General features: G+C 41.7%; 1 protein-coding gene across 1 annotated transcript in view; it reads right to left on the reverse strand.

The window, feature by feature from the left end:
• The window catches only part of LOC130181544 (kinase non-catalytic C-lobe domain-containing protein 1), a 39,552-nt gene extending 25,110 nt beyond the window's left edge, over nt 1-14,442 (reverse strand). Inside the window, exons 1-7 of the mRNA XM_056395811.1 lie at nt 13,900-14,442; nt 8,885-9,083; nt 5,797-5,855; nt 3,793-3,939; nt 2,476-2,593; nt 2,261-2,400; nt 290-913 (exon numbers count right to left, since the gene is read on the reverse strand). Of these exons, the coding sequence (XP_056251786.1) occupies nt 290-913; nt 2,261-2,400; nt 2,476-2,593; nt 3,793-3,939; nt 5,797-5,855; nt 8,885-9,083; nt 13,900-14,004 (1,392 nt within the window). The 5' untranslated portion in view covers nt 14,005-14,442. The remainder of the gene's footprint in view (nt 1-289; nt 914-2,260; nt 2,401-2,475; nt 2,594-3,792; nt 3,940-5,796; nt 5,856-8,884; nt 9,084-13,899) is intronic.
• Between the last annotated feature and the right edge of the window lie 840 nt (nt 14,443-15,282).

Raw genomic sequence — 15,282 nt, forward strand, 5'->3', positions numbered from 1 at the left:
TGTCACATTACTAGTTTTATACTTAGGTCACATGTTGACATGGAGCAAATTCCATCTGCTGATGAAGACTGTGAGATGCTGTGGAAAACATGGACCTGAAGATTATTTTAATCCAACTCTTCCTATTTCTGCGCTGACCTACATCCCCACCATAAAAACCTTCTTCATGTTTCAATCTTTCTCTTTCATAAGCTGCTCTTATTAACAGGCAGCCAGTTCTCTTGTGGACTTCTATAACAGCACCAGACATAACTGTGATTAAATCTAAGATGCAACTGCACTGGCTAACCTCATCCTGAGATTCTTCATTCAGGCACAGCATGCTTTTGGTCATGTGGTTATTAGGAATGTAGAGGCTGTTGTTCGATGAGCGCTGGTCCCCAGAAGAGTCCTGGTCCATTTCCAGGTCCTGACAGGAAGATGCTAAATCCTGGATACATTCAGATTCACTTTCGTGGCACTCCTGACTCTCTGTTTCTCCACTGCACAAAGTCTCTGCAGCATCCTTGTTCTCTTGTGACATCTGGTTGTCCACAACTGAGTTCACATAATCCTCAGTGCTACTATGAGGGTAAGATTCACACGACCTGCCCCGGTTCAGCCTTTGAAGTCTGTTACTCCACATAGACTTGCAGCTCGAGTGTTCGTCTGCTCCTATCTCAGTGAGGTCGGACACCGGTATACTGATATCTCCGTGTGGTGGAGGGGAAAGACAGGGGGGGTTGTTGGAGTCCGGGACAGAGCAGGAGCGGTTGAGAGCCCCCCTCACCCTGTTCAGCCTCTGCTGGGCTCTCCTCCTCACTGGGGAGCTGTTGTGGGACCTGCAGTCCATCTCGTCTGCCAGGATCATGCCGTCTCCTTCACTGTTGTCCATATCCTCAGCCCAGAGAGAGGAGTCCCAGCCCGCACACACCTGCAGATTACATTTACAGCATTCAGTCATTAGTTTCTCTTAATTATACATCAGTGGGTGTAAAACAGATTAGAGTTCAGATAATTGCAAAAGTGAAGCAGAAATGAAAGAACCTTGGTCAATTTTTTTAACTTATTATATCTTATGCTTTCAAGGGCTGTTGGAGGCCACTGCTTATTTACATTATATAGACGGGTTCCCAAACAATGTCACAGTTACGTGCGGCGTTGAGAATGAAATGAAATGTCTGAGAGCTAATGGGGACATCAACATGAGTTGCTTTTGTGCTATAATGTCTTGAAATGGCAAAAGTAATGGGTGGAAAATTATCAGTATCTAAAGACAGAAACCTCCTCTTCAAAATTAGCAAAATTGGCCATTAGTAACAAGAGATTAGGTCTGACTCTGGCTTTTAATAAGGTGGTGAGTAGTTTAGAAGATTTTAAGATAAGGCAGCCCATTCTGTTAATGCTTGTTTTGAGCCGGTTTAAGGAAAAAGTGCAAAAGTTTGTTAGGCTCTGTGATCAAAGCCGTGATCAGTTTGAGTTTCAGTGTGAAACATGCATTGTGTTGTTAAAAAAACAGACCATGACAGGGTGTGAACGGTGTCTTTACATGTTGATAGATAAAACTTCTAAATCCCACTGGCACTGCATCTATTATTATGACATCTAATAATAAGACATTAGCATATTTTCAGTGTCTGGTATATTCATATTAAAAAATGCAAATGTTACTCAAATCAAGAATGAGGCAATTTCAGAGCTTAAACAGGTAAAAAGCAGCAAGTATATATCCTATTGTTACTTTTTTTAATGCTAATATTACAAGGGGGAGCTTCTTTGCTCTTAACCCATGCTTCCTGTTGCTGGTTTGAGACACACAGTCATTTTCCACAACCTGCATGAGCCAGTTTTGTGTGATCTCGGTTAGCGATATCACCGCCTCTCGTCCCCCTGGAATTCCATGTGTCACATTAAATAGAGCTGACAGACATCTATCATTGTGAGTGTTGTTAAAAGGTTTGGTTGATGTGAGTTCCACATACAATTTTTACCTCTTAACAGTACTATTACTGGTTTCTAATTTAAGTTGGTTTATTTTTTAATAATGAAAATATCCATGTACAAGCTGTTGTGACATTGTAGCGATGTTTTTTCCACCCCCTTCCTTTGAACCTTCATCCTTGATTTTGAAAATGGGAGACCCATACACAGCTGTCGGCGAGCACCGGAGGGCGAGCAAGGCTAACTACTGTTTGCTTCCCAATTCTGTTGTGCTTCAATTATTTGTTCATCCAGAGCAGCAGCTTCCTGAGAATGTTTGCAGCTACACACCGTCACATACCTGCTGCCTGGACAGACTATTTGCCTTCACAGAATTTTCACTGCACAGGTCTTTGGTATTATCATCTGAGCTCAGTCTTCTGAGCAGACATCTGGGTTTGGGATGCTGCCATCTTGCCTCCCAGGAGCCTTCCTGCCCATCTGTGGATATACAAAGACGGCATGTAGTACCCAGCAGACACCAATCAGTGACATGTCTAAAGAGATAAAAATGACCTTGAAATGTTGAAACTGATTCAATGGAAAGCACCCGTCGCCCGACAGAAGACAGCTTTCGGCACACAGCAGCAGAGGAGGTGTGAGACAGCCGAGCTTCAGCCAGAGACACGATGTCCTGAGGGAGAATTACACTTGCAGGTTTGCAATCCACAAGAAAGACACAGAAGACATAATGCTTATGTTCTACTTTTGCCAATACTTGTCTTGTTTTAAGAAAGTAAAAGTAAACCTCAGTAACATGTTGCATTTTTTTTTTCAAAAAGACGAATGAAAGAGCTGCTGAATCAGAGATTACACAGAGTTGCAGAAGCCAAGAGCCTGCACATAACATCATGACTTCAGCTCTCTATAACTTCTCTGTGAGGAAAAGTTATTATTAAAACACTTTTGGATTCACATATTTTCAAGTCAAGTTCCAATCTATCACGTCCTACAAGTATAACTTGTTTTTCATTTTATTTTTTGTGGCTGAGGATTTTCTGAGCTCTCTGAAAGGTCTTATATAAATCCTTTTTTTTTATTATTATTACTATTATGATGATCATTATCAACTAATTCAAAAATATATTTTATTACTTATTTAGTATTGTACTTTTGTTTTGCCCTGCTGTTAAAGTTTAAGTGGTGACAGACTGAAAGTGAATGGACTTCTGTCATTTGCACTGACGCACCATTTCCACTTGATGCTGCTCAAGAGCACTGACTGACTGACTGACATATGACTGACTATATGCACTGCCAATTAATCATAAGAGAAAAAAAGGCTACAGTTATAATTACTGTAAACATAATTATTCCTCCTGAAGGACCAATCTGATTGCACTTGTGACTGTAAAGGACCGGGGACGTAGCACTGTACTGGGATATGTTTTACGACTTGTTATGTCACACTGACCACACATGCAGCTATGCAATCACCATCCATCTCTCTTCAGTTAAGACGACTCTAAAACAGCATGAATTTATTTCCCTTTGTGTCTATTTCATCATGTTTTATGCCTGTTCTTGTTTTTCGTTATCATTTATTTCATTTTTCATGTCTTACTCTCTAATTTTACCTCGAAAGTTAGTATTTTTTAAATCCCTAAAGGTCAAACAAATCATGCTAATTTTGCATTAGCATTGAAATGAACCTAACTTAACACTTAACTAAACACTCGTAACTTCAGACATTGTACTTCTTTTCATCTGGATATCACGACAACACAGTTGCTCAAGTGAAATCTGTAATTATTCCACGCCTGTCTCACGGTGGTGAAACCATGATCGATAAATCATTCTAGCAGTAGAGAAGAGTCAGCAAGGTTTTTATACCTGCAGCAACGGCCTGTCCTCGGGCTTCTCCTCCTGCATCTGCTCCAACAGCTTCTGGATTTCTTCTCCCAGTTCCGCCTCTAGCTCCGGCTCAATGACGAAGTTCAGTGCAGCAGAAAGCGTAGAGCCCAGAGAGTAAACATGGCCCTGTAGCCGGGGATGGAGGACACAAAAACACTATCATCATCAGGAAGCAGCTGCAACTGTGAATATACACCGAGTGCAGAAAAAGGCTAAATAAAAAAAATACAGGATCCTCTCACCATTCTGGGCAGTAATTGTCATGTATTGTATGTATTTATGATGGAGCTTTTGTTTTGCTTTGCTACACTGACAGTAGATATTATGGTCAGCTCTCTGCCAGCAGCGGATTTGAACCAGGTGCTTTTGACTTAAAACCCGAGACGTAACGATCACTCCCGACTGCTGAAGTGGGCTGTACCCATATTTATTTGCTAAAAATAGAAGAGTAAATACTCAGCTGGCCTTAACTCCTGTTTTGCTTATGCTTTTACTCTGGCAGTGTGTAAAACCTCCCTTGAGATAAAACACACTTGGGGAAAAACATCAGAGGAGTGAAGGAGATGTTTGTTTTTTTGTCAGGAATTTAGTGTATTATGACAGACAGCAAAATTAGAATGAAAAGTTTATTTTGGAATTCAGTTGAATTGAGTCTACTGTACATTTATTCATGTGATGGTGAGAACAATGAGAGGGCAGAACAGAGACCTTCTCAGTAATAGTTTAAGATCATAAATAATTTATTTGAAGATTCATTAAACCCACAATGATGAAACTTATACTACAGAAAAAGATCCAGTGGAAGAATTGCAGCATGAAAGACCAATACATATACAGTAGGCAGACACATGGATCGTACCTGGAGCTGCAGGTATATTCTGTCTTATGATGTATGTCTATACACAGCTCCATTAAAATGAGTTGAAGCCTCAGGCCAATGAACAACTATCATGCCAGTCTGTCATTAGATTCAAAGGGGTGATGTTTAAAGGATAATTCAGGCGTATTTAACCTGGGATCTTAATTTGAGCTATTCCCATTGTTTCTATTAGTTACAGTAACAATGGGAATATGGCCAGTCTCTTAAGAGAGGTCAGACATGGCAACAAACATGAGCAGTCAGATGATCAGACAGGTTGTATAGGATCTAAAATGACTGACTCGTGTTTTATTTCCCATGTTAACACCTCTTGTAGTTGAAAGCACTGTGCCACATATTCAATAAACTTGATAAAAATGAATAAAACAAACCCAAGAAAATGCCCCCTCTTAGCTATATATACACTCAGGGTCTACCCATTAGTTAGACCTGTACAAATGAATGGAATCCAACACAACTGATCTTTTATGATGTGTATAATGTTCAGTTTTCTGACACTGTCAGAGAGGTGTTGATTCAAACATGTTTTAGCGTTGAGAGGAAGTGTCTTACTGAACCACATTATATTGAGAGGTGTTTCTAGTATTCTACCCTCGTCATGTATCTAAATACAGAAGAAAAAAAGTTAGAAACACCCACACGACACTACCTTTAATGACTGCCTCCGTTACATAGTATAGTATATATATAATATAATATAATATAATATATTTTGAATTTAATTGAATTGAAGTTACACATTCCGACGGTGTCACCAAAAACGGAACATTACAAACTTCGTAAAGGTAGAATGTACAGCACTGTACACGTGTGCCAAATAAAGTGGCTGGAATCATCCTTTAAGCCATGACCTTGTGTCTTGTGTACTGTTCGAGTGCTGCCTCCTATTTCACTTTATCACATGATGACAGAGATGACAGATGACCTCGTAGCTGAGTGGCTGCTGGTTTGTGTGGGGAATCTTAGGTGAGGAAACAGAACAAGCAACGCTCTCCTCTCCCTCAGCAAACACAGACACGGTGTCCGTCTGTGTGACTGTGTGCGACCGACAGAGTCCAACTGTGATCAGATTCAAATCTGTAAGAAGATTCAGAATTTCTCACCTCAAACGTGCTGCCTGTGTTGTCAAACTCAGGAGGCACAAAGGAGCCTTCTGGATCATCTGCAGGTGAAAAACACACCAATTAACCGCTCCATTAAACTTGTCTGAAACGCAACACATACATCACAATGTCATCAAACGGGAACAAACGGTGCATTTGCCATTTGATGTGAACACTCTGTTGTACAGCCATGTCAGTTCTGTACGGTAACCCACTTGCTAAGGATCCACTGTAATGAGATGCAAATCAGAGGAATATGTATCCATGCTGAACCACAACAGTCCAGTGAGCTAGTGCAGCCGTTTTCCCTTTATTTGCATAATTCATGTGTCAGAGATAATCCCTGACAAACAAGACAGCAGCTATCTGCAGATCAGAAGCTGAAGCAGCCGCACAGGAGCGGTGCAGCGTCTTCCTCCTCCTAAAACAGGCCAGTGTTCACACTGGCTATAAGCAAGACACACAGATACATGAAAACATCACTGTAAACACACCCAACACTCCCTCAGCTGGACTCATGGACTCATGGATGCATATGGAGACAGAGGGAGAGAGAGGTTGAACCCGGAGTTAGAGGAGCAGAAGGAAACTAGTAAAGTGGGTCATGACGGATCTGGGTTTGTCTGCTGGAGCCATGCTATCCTCGCGCAGGTGTACTGAGTGAGGCTAATCTCCATTTCTCTGCGCTCCCCTCCTCTCCCGTCCTGTCCACTCCTTTCCTTTCCTTTCCTTTCCTCTCTTCTGCACTTTAACTCCCTCTCATCCTCAGCACTTTTCATCTAATCTTCTTATTCCTTGACTCTCCTCGCTTTCCATATATTTCCTCTCCTCTTTCCTTTCTCACCTCTTTCTGTTACTGTCCTCTTTCTTTCCTTTCTTTTCCTCTTCTCTCTTCCATTTCATTTCCTTCCCCTTCCTGTCCTAGTCTTTCCTTTCCTCCTCACTTGCTTCAACTGACCTCCTCCTCAGTCTTCTTTTTACTTTCTGTTACTCACCCATCCTTCCCCTTTTCCTTTCCTTCTCATCCCTCTCCTCTCCTTTCATTTCAATCCTTTACTTTCCTCCTCCCTTTGCTTTGCCCTCGCCTTCTCTTTCCTATTCTCTCCTCACCTCTTTCCTGCCCTCCCCTCCCTTGCTTTTTCATCTCCTACTCTCCCCTGTTTTTCCTTCTGTCCTCTCAAAGACGTCGACAGTTCAAACAAACACGAAGGAGGAAAGGGACAGACAGGAGAACAAAAGGAGGACGAGGCATTTAACGTCTTTGAGGTCGGGAAGAACTGTAACCCGGTGAAATAGGCAGTGAATAAGAGAGGGGGAAAAAAGACAGCCGTTGTCAGTGACGCAGCTGCCTCCAGGGTGATGGTGAGAGCTTGGTGAGTCATGTATGCCTACAGCATTTTAGCACAACAGGCAGTATGAGCTGAGCAATATCACACTCTCTCCAAATGGGCTGATTATAGAGAGCACAGTCAGTCCTGTTTTATCACAAATGGAACAGTTTGCACTGCGGAACCTCCTGGGAAAATTAGCAGCTCTTCTTGGTCAACGTGGTATTAAAACCATTAGAGGACATTTTGCTTCTCTGGCCGGTAGCTTTGGCGCTACCACATCACCCACAGTCACGTACAACTGCCTTCCTGTTATTACTGCAGTAATTAATTAGCTGAAATGAACCCTATTGATGAGTCACTGTGGCAACAGCTATTCTCACTGAGATTCATGACTACAGCTCCTCAAGGTCACTCTATTATGCAGCATGGCAGGGACAGGGTTTGTGTGGGAGCACGGGATTGGCTGGCGAAGTGTGCGTCAGCTTGAGATTTCACCGGTATCGCACAAAGAGCTCAATTAGACGGAATCAACAGGAAACTGCGCAGCGAGTGAAGCAGAGAGCGTAGTGTTGTGATTAATGATACACATGCACTGTGTTCAGGATGTGTTCAGCAACACGAGAAGGTTAATGTGGGCAACGCGGCTCCTTTCTCTGTCTACAGGATGAATCATAGCCAAAGGAGTGAACAATATCCAATAGAGCAGGACAACAAATGAGCCAGTGGAGGATTTTAGCTGACAGAGTAATCAAAACATCGCTTCATGGTGTCTCTGTTACTAAAGATCTTTGTAGAGATACAAAATGGATACAACACTCAAAAGGATACCATGCTGGCTGTGTAATGTGTTTGACTATATGTGTGTGTGTGTGTGTGTGTGTGTGTGTGTGTGTGTGTGTGTGTGAGCAGCGCAGGTTGACTGCTGATAGGTTAACCGAGCTGTTACCACAACAACAATCCCCCTGGCAACTCTAACACTGCTCTTCTAATCAATGCTTATCAATTTCTGACATTTGGCATCAGGGCTTGGAACAAGTGCGTGCAATACTGTGTGTGCGTGTGTGTGTGTGTGTGTGTGTGTGTGCATGCATACATGAGTGTGTGTGTGTTGAGTGTGTGTGTGTGTTATTGTGGAGGTAGAGAATGAGATAGAGAGAGAATGACAACAGCAGAGGAGAAGGAATGACAAAAAGATTGGAGACTAGAAAGAGGGATAATAACTCCTGAGAGGATAAATCTGTCTTTCTGTTTGATGTGCAGGACTGTGAAGGAGGAAGATGTCTCGTGTTCAAATCAGAGCAGCCCTGCACACAGATCCACTGTGTCACTGAGAGCGTGTTTTCAAGCAGGAATTAGCAAACTGAAACCGATTTAGATCAGGGCAAAAAATCACTGAGGAGAAAAAGGTGGCTTCAAACAGTTTAAGCCGTTAACGCACAACCTCATATTTAAACTTCCAAATCTCTAATGTATTCACATCCTTGTTTCAAAATAAAAGTCTACTAACGCCTGATCAGCAGCATGTAGGATTCAACAGCCCAACCATTGGCTACATAATGGGTGGAAGTCAAATCCAATATCAGGATATACAGTAATATGCAAAATGTCATGCAAGCAATAGTAAACAGTAAAGTGTGTCAGGTAGAAAAAAGTAGTAAAGTACAACTCAAGGAGTATAAAATGTCTTGAAAGTGGTTGAGTTCTTGTCCAAATAGAACAAATATATAAATAACAGTGTATCTGTGCCATAGACTCACCACTGAGCTGCTCCATGAAGCAAACATTCCCATGGGCATTGAAGGCCAGCGTGTCGGGCGTTATACAAAGGGTATGGAAGAGGTGGGAGGGTCTGATGCTCTGCAGGGCCAGAGCACACTCTGCACACACCGCCCACACCTCCTCCTCAGACAAACAGCTGTCCCGCAAAGAAAGGATGTCTGCCAGGGACACGTTCTCCTGTGGACACACACACACGCACACACAAGTATGTAGCGCTTGAGATTAAAAACAGCCTAGGTTGTTTGAATTTTGGTAAAACGTGAAGGGGCAGGCCTGATCTGTATCAGCGCTCTGGCTCTTGTTTAGTGCTTGTGTAAGGGCAAATGTTAATGAGGATTTCTCTTTACTCTTTAATAATTACCTGCCTTTTGTGCGAATTTTCCATTTTTAGCTTGTAGCTACTTAGCTTGGTCATCCAGTTGTTTCAAAACAATAGGAAGCAGACTGCAACCGTCATCCTAACTAATGAGGACTGTACCTGACAGAACCTACAAGCTTCCCACTCAATCTGTCTATAGCCATATGAATAAAATGATTCAGCTACTTTGAAGGACTTTTAATTTAGTGAGGAGTCTCTGCACAGAATATCATATTTTAATGTACAGCAATAGGGACCAGAAAGCAGAGCATTCATGTTGTCCTACCTAAGCATGAGCACCAGAATGCACCATCAAAGTTTTAAAGAGTGTGCCTGCACTCAGCTTCATTTCAGTCCGCTAACTCATGTGGAACCGGTTTATTAAAATGTAAATACAGCGCGTGCAAAGTTACAGTTTGGCATTAAGGCTTTGACCTTGTCAATCTCTGCAGCACAGAGGGACGTCGGGGAGTTCTACCTCAACTCTGGAGAAACTAGACACTAAAGGTGGAGGCTGCGGTGGAGGTGAGGGAACTGCTACAATTATATAGCAGCAGTAGCAGCAGCAGCATGAAAGATTGAAGTGAAGACCTTATTGCAGAAGGTTCAAGGGGTTGGAGAACATATATTATATTATATTATATTATATTACCATTTTTATTTATTGCAATTGCAAGTTTTATTTTATAGTTTTGTATTATACCAATACTTACAATACAATAAATTATGATTTACTATATTTTCCAAACTTTCAACTCATAACTCAACTCAGTGTGCAATACTGCCACACTTTCCTGCAGCAGGTCACTAAGTTTGCAGCTAATGGCATGGTTACTGTCAAACAGGAGGCTGATTGAATACTCTAAAAGTTCAGCAATAAATGTGAAGTATAATCACTGTAAGGCTGAGAAACTCTTCCCCTTCTCTCTTTTCTGCATGTTTCATAATGCTGTTTGAGATTGCATTCCTGAAGAATGGCATCTTTCTCCTTGAAGCGGAGAAAAGTAGATGTTGCATTTGTCCTTGAAAGTCCTAGAAAAATGATAAGTCGTCTTCTTCCCTTGAGACTGCCTCTTTGTCTACAAGTCAACATTTATTTCAGCTTTAGACAGAGACAGTAGGTGTAAGCTGAGTGGAGGTAAATCAAAGTGTAACAAGATGGAAAACCACACCCCGAAAATGAAATCATTATCATAAAAGTGAAACAAAAAATCTAATTGGGGAGAAAATAAAAAATCAATTTGCGAGTCCTGCTCGTACATTCTTGTCTTAAACTCAGATTAAAATTGAGCAAAAAGAAACCTTCGCTCTCCAATAGATGAATGTGAAAACAGCCTTTAGTGTCAAACTCTGTGCACACTTTATTCTGCACAGTGAAGCTCAAACATCCACAAGAAGGAACAATACGCAAAACACATTTCTGAGAGGAAAAGAGGGAGCTGCCTCTGTACAAACAGTTTATCAAGTCTTTGCACATTTTCTATCACACTCTATCAGAATAAAATGTGCTGCAGAATGCACAGCAAGCCACGTGATGCTAGCGGCATGACCAAGGCTTCACTCCAGTATTACATACATGTATGTTAACCAGACCCAACTATGACACAAAGATAAATGGACACGCTGTTTACAGTTATAATACAGACTTCTAACTTTAGACTTTTTCTTGACACATTTATGCTATTTTCACTTGTAGGACAATTGTAGGCTTAAAAATAATTAAGGCACCCATTGGAAGTCCCTCGTTATACAGAAGTCTTATGGGTCCCATATTTTAAATTTGTTTATAAAGTAGGTCAAAGTGCTGTAAAACACTGTGAAAGTATCAAAGTGCTTAATAAACAGAGGAATGCACACAGCCTGTATCCAGAAACTGAGCCTTAAAACCTTAAAACCCACTACAGCTGAGTTTTTCCAAGACAGGCTCTGACCCTCTCTTCTGATTGGCTGATTGAACTGGTGTTACTTGAGCTCAAACCCCGGCAAAGGAGCTGTAAAACTACACTGAGATGGTTTTTTGTATTTAAAACCTCAAGTATATCTTCCCCTGGATATCAAAACATCAATACACAATAAACACAATAAAATATGGGACCTTTAATTTGGAAAAAAACAGTGAATGCCCCTGAACAGTGCCCTAATTTTGATGCCAAGAGCAAAAAAATCATATTCAGTAGCAAGGGTATTTGGTACACGAAGTACATTACATCACACTTTTCATAACACGAAGTGACTCTACATACCCACATTAACACACTACATCGTCTGTGATCCACTATCACCAAATGGCCCCATTTATCCGGGCAGACGCAGTGATCTCAGAGATTCCATGCGGCGTGCTGCATAACGCCACTGTCCGATCATTACAGGATCTTCTGTTCGCTTCGCATGTGAAAACATGGGCCTCGGCTCAGACGGAAGGGTGGAAGTGGGCAGTGTGGGGTCTTCACAAAGCAGCGACTGTCTAACACTATACCCAGTACTTTAATTACCATGAACTTGACATATTTTTTCTTCCATGACATTTATACCACACCAGAGCATCTCTGAATAGGAAATTATTTTTACTCTAACTGTGAACGTCTTAACGCCTGTAATCTCTTTGATATTCAACAAGCGCATTGTCTCTGACTGGCAATAGAAGTGTCCATCTGTTTGGCTCTGTGACTCCCTCAACTCTCCTGTAGGTGCAGGACAGTTGCAGCAGATTGTGAACAAAGCACATTGATGTGATCTAGTGGGGTAGAGCACAATTACAGGGCAGGGAAGTGCCATTTCAAGCAGCAGCAGCAGAAGCAGCAGCAGCCCCATAAATAGACAGTTTCCCTTGAGAACAGTGCAGGGGAAAGCTAGAAGTCTCGCTCACTCCCCTCAAGTTAAATATGCTGTCCTACATAAGTTTGCCTCTGAGCTCCAACAGTCTGATGAGACTAGTGGTGGTGTTCTTCCTGTGTCTGTAATCTGGGACTGAGAGGAGAAGTGAAAGAGCATGCCAGTACTGTATGTATTAAAGGATTAAAGGATAGGTCTGTCTTAACAACAACTGTCAGGTGCCCATTGATTGTTAAAACAGGTTTTTCTTGCTTTCTTACTGGTCAGCCAGAGATCTGAGATCAGGGACTAAACTAAATCCACAGACCTCCCTCCCTGCAAAATGTATGCCAAAGTTTATCTGAGGTTAATACGACACGTCGGCAGTCAGATGAAGCAAAATCAGGTAGATATCTTCCAGAGTTACTGTTTTGAGGACGGAATTACCTCATTGTATCACTAACACTTCACTGCAGCTCAACAAGTTAACACTGTGCAGGGAAACAAAGAGGACATTTTCTTATTAAAAACTTTGGATGATACCCGCTTGCTCCGTCTGACTCACACTGCTGAGGCCTCATATTAACATCATATAGACTTTGGAATATATTTTTACAGAAGAAAAAAAGGATTGTGGATTTTGTCTCCTATCACTCACCAGCTCATTAGGAGGGGATCTCTTAACGGCCAGTGTGAACGGGAGGAACCATTACAGCAAGAAAAAGCTGAAAAAGCTTTTAATGTACATAGCAACACCTGACTACTGATTTAAGACAGACCTGAAATTGCATTCCATTTATGCTACTTTATACCTCCACTCCTCTGCATTTAACTGACAGATACAAGATACTTTTCAGATGAATATTTCCCAGAAAAATGCAATGAATCTATAAAGTAAAGTGCATGGCCTTATTGTCTTGTGACCCCCTTACAAAGAAGCAAGCTGTAGATGTCTATGAGCTGTTTGCTGTTCCAGGACATACTGATTTCTTTAAACTTCTCAGGTGGTTTCTCTTGAATAAATGTCAGAGGCCTTTGTTTTCATCTTTTCTACCTCATTCATTATCTTAGAGCCTCCAGATTTATCTTGTGATGCTCACACAACTACACAACTCTACATGTCTGTATATAAAACAGTCACTTAAGAAACTTTGCTTTGATACTTTGAATACATTTTGCTGCAAATATTTGTTTTCACTTCTATAGTAGGGCTTAGTACTTATCCTTAAGGAAAGGATCTGAATAGCCTCCTTCTTCCAGCAGTTATAGCAAGAGGTTACAGAGACAAAGCAGGTCAGACAAACAGTAAATGGACAGTATGACAGTATGACAGAAGAGTGATGGCATCAGGTCCACTGCCACCTGGTGCACACATAATAACTCTGACGTACTGTAATGAACTGACAAAGTCTTCTTGTGTGTGTGTGGGGGGGGGGGGGGGTGAGGGGTGAAATCATAACAGCAAATATTCCAATAATCTAAGGTCTTCAAATCTTGTGCAAGTGACTTTAAATCCTCTGCAGTTTGACTAAGCAGGATAAATCCTCCTCATGGCCTATTTATGAAATCACCATATCAACTTGAACTCAGAATGACAGCTTGACATGATGTGCGAGGACACTGGAGACAGTATCCACCAGCTGTTCTGCTTTTACATTGGGGATGACACGTTTCTTTTATTGTAAAGTTTACCTAATGAGTAATTTACCCATTTGTCCTATAGGCTACTAATCAGAAAACAGTCCAGTCTGAAGTCAAGACTGTTTTTCTAAATGAATGATAAGAACTGTATTTCATTATAACTTAACAACCATATAGTCTCACCTCATCCTCCAGCAGCGGAGGCAGATGTTCCACATCATAATATCCGTCTCTGTCTTCAGCTTTCCCCAAGTGTGTGAGAGCCGCATCACTCCCGGGAGTCTCCATTGCAGCAACTTTGATTCCCTCAAGTAGTGAAACGAATTTCGGCCCAGACAACAACAGTGTTGCCAGTCGAGACAGATGGCATGCCTGAGCTCTCTCGGTACACCGAGCACAAGCGGGGGTCGACTACTTGCTGCAGTCCAGCAGTCAGTCGATGGTCACTGCGGGACACTCGGGTCCAAAAACAACGCAGGAGAAAACAGGGAAAGCACAGCAATGCGCCGGAATCGAGCGTCCACAACGTGCTGGGGGAGGAGGAGGCGGCGGTGGTGGTGGTGGTGGTGATGATGGTGGTGGTGGTGGGGGGTGACGGCCGGTGTTTGAGGCTGTCATGACTACTACACCTCCACACACACAGGCGACACACTGAAGGCGAATGAGCTGCAGTTTTGTGAGTCCTCCCTTCCCAGTGGAGGAGTCAGTGTTGGCAGAGTGGACGGTGCTGTTGTCTGCATGCCACAGTTGGCTCCACGCCTCCGTTCACAGTGCAGTTTGTGACTGACTCATATTCATCACTTAGCTCTTATTAATCCCTTCTTATTCCTGTGATATGGCTTCGACGGAGCCGTTATGCCATTAATATGAGCAGTGCTTTGTATTATTCCACGATAATGCACACATACTCAACGGCCACCATTTACAGTAAGTCTGTGTTTATCCTACAAAGTTATATCAAAATAGTCATGATAATAAGATTTGGACATTTATCACAACAATTATATATATACACACACCATATATTTACTTAGTATCCTTCTCAAAACTCCTTCATTCTCTTTCACATGACACTCAGGAGAGCACATACCTCCACCAAGGCAAACAACCCTGCACCTCTTTTGTTAAGCACAGTTTTATTTTTATCTTTTTTCCGCAATTTATTGTCTTTAATCCCTACAGCTGTATGGTGTTATTACCTGTTGTGTGATATGATGACGTCAGCATTATACAAGGCTAATTTTATAAATTGAATGTTGCAAGTTTCTTTCACCACATCCAGATTATTATCAGATTATTATCTGGATCTGCACCAAATTGTACAAAGTCATAGATCTCAACACCATAAATGTGTGTATTATAATATTTTTTACATCAAGATCCAAATATTATTTCCAGAGGAAATGACAGAAGCGTGAAAAATGTCCTCTCTCACAATGTTAAGGAAAGTGATAAAAAAAAACAACTGACAAAACAATCCTACCTCAAGGTCCACTTCCTCTTGCACTTAAAATTGTATCCTGTGGTTTTCATCTGTAAATTGAGAATGGTATGAAATCATAACAG

The sequence above is a fragment of the Seriola aureovittata genome, chromosome 14 (genome assembly GCF_021018895.1).
Source record: "Seriola aureovittata isolate HTS-2021-v1 ecotype China chromosome 14, ASM2101889v1, whole genome shotgun sequence".
NCBI classification, from domain to species: domain Eukaryota; kingdom Metazoa; phylum Chordata; class Actinopteri; order Carangiformes; family Carangidae; genus Seriola; species Seriola aureovittata.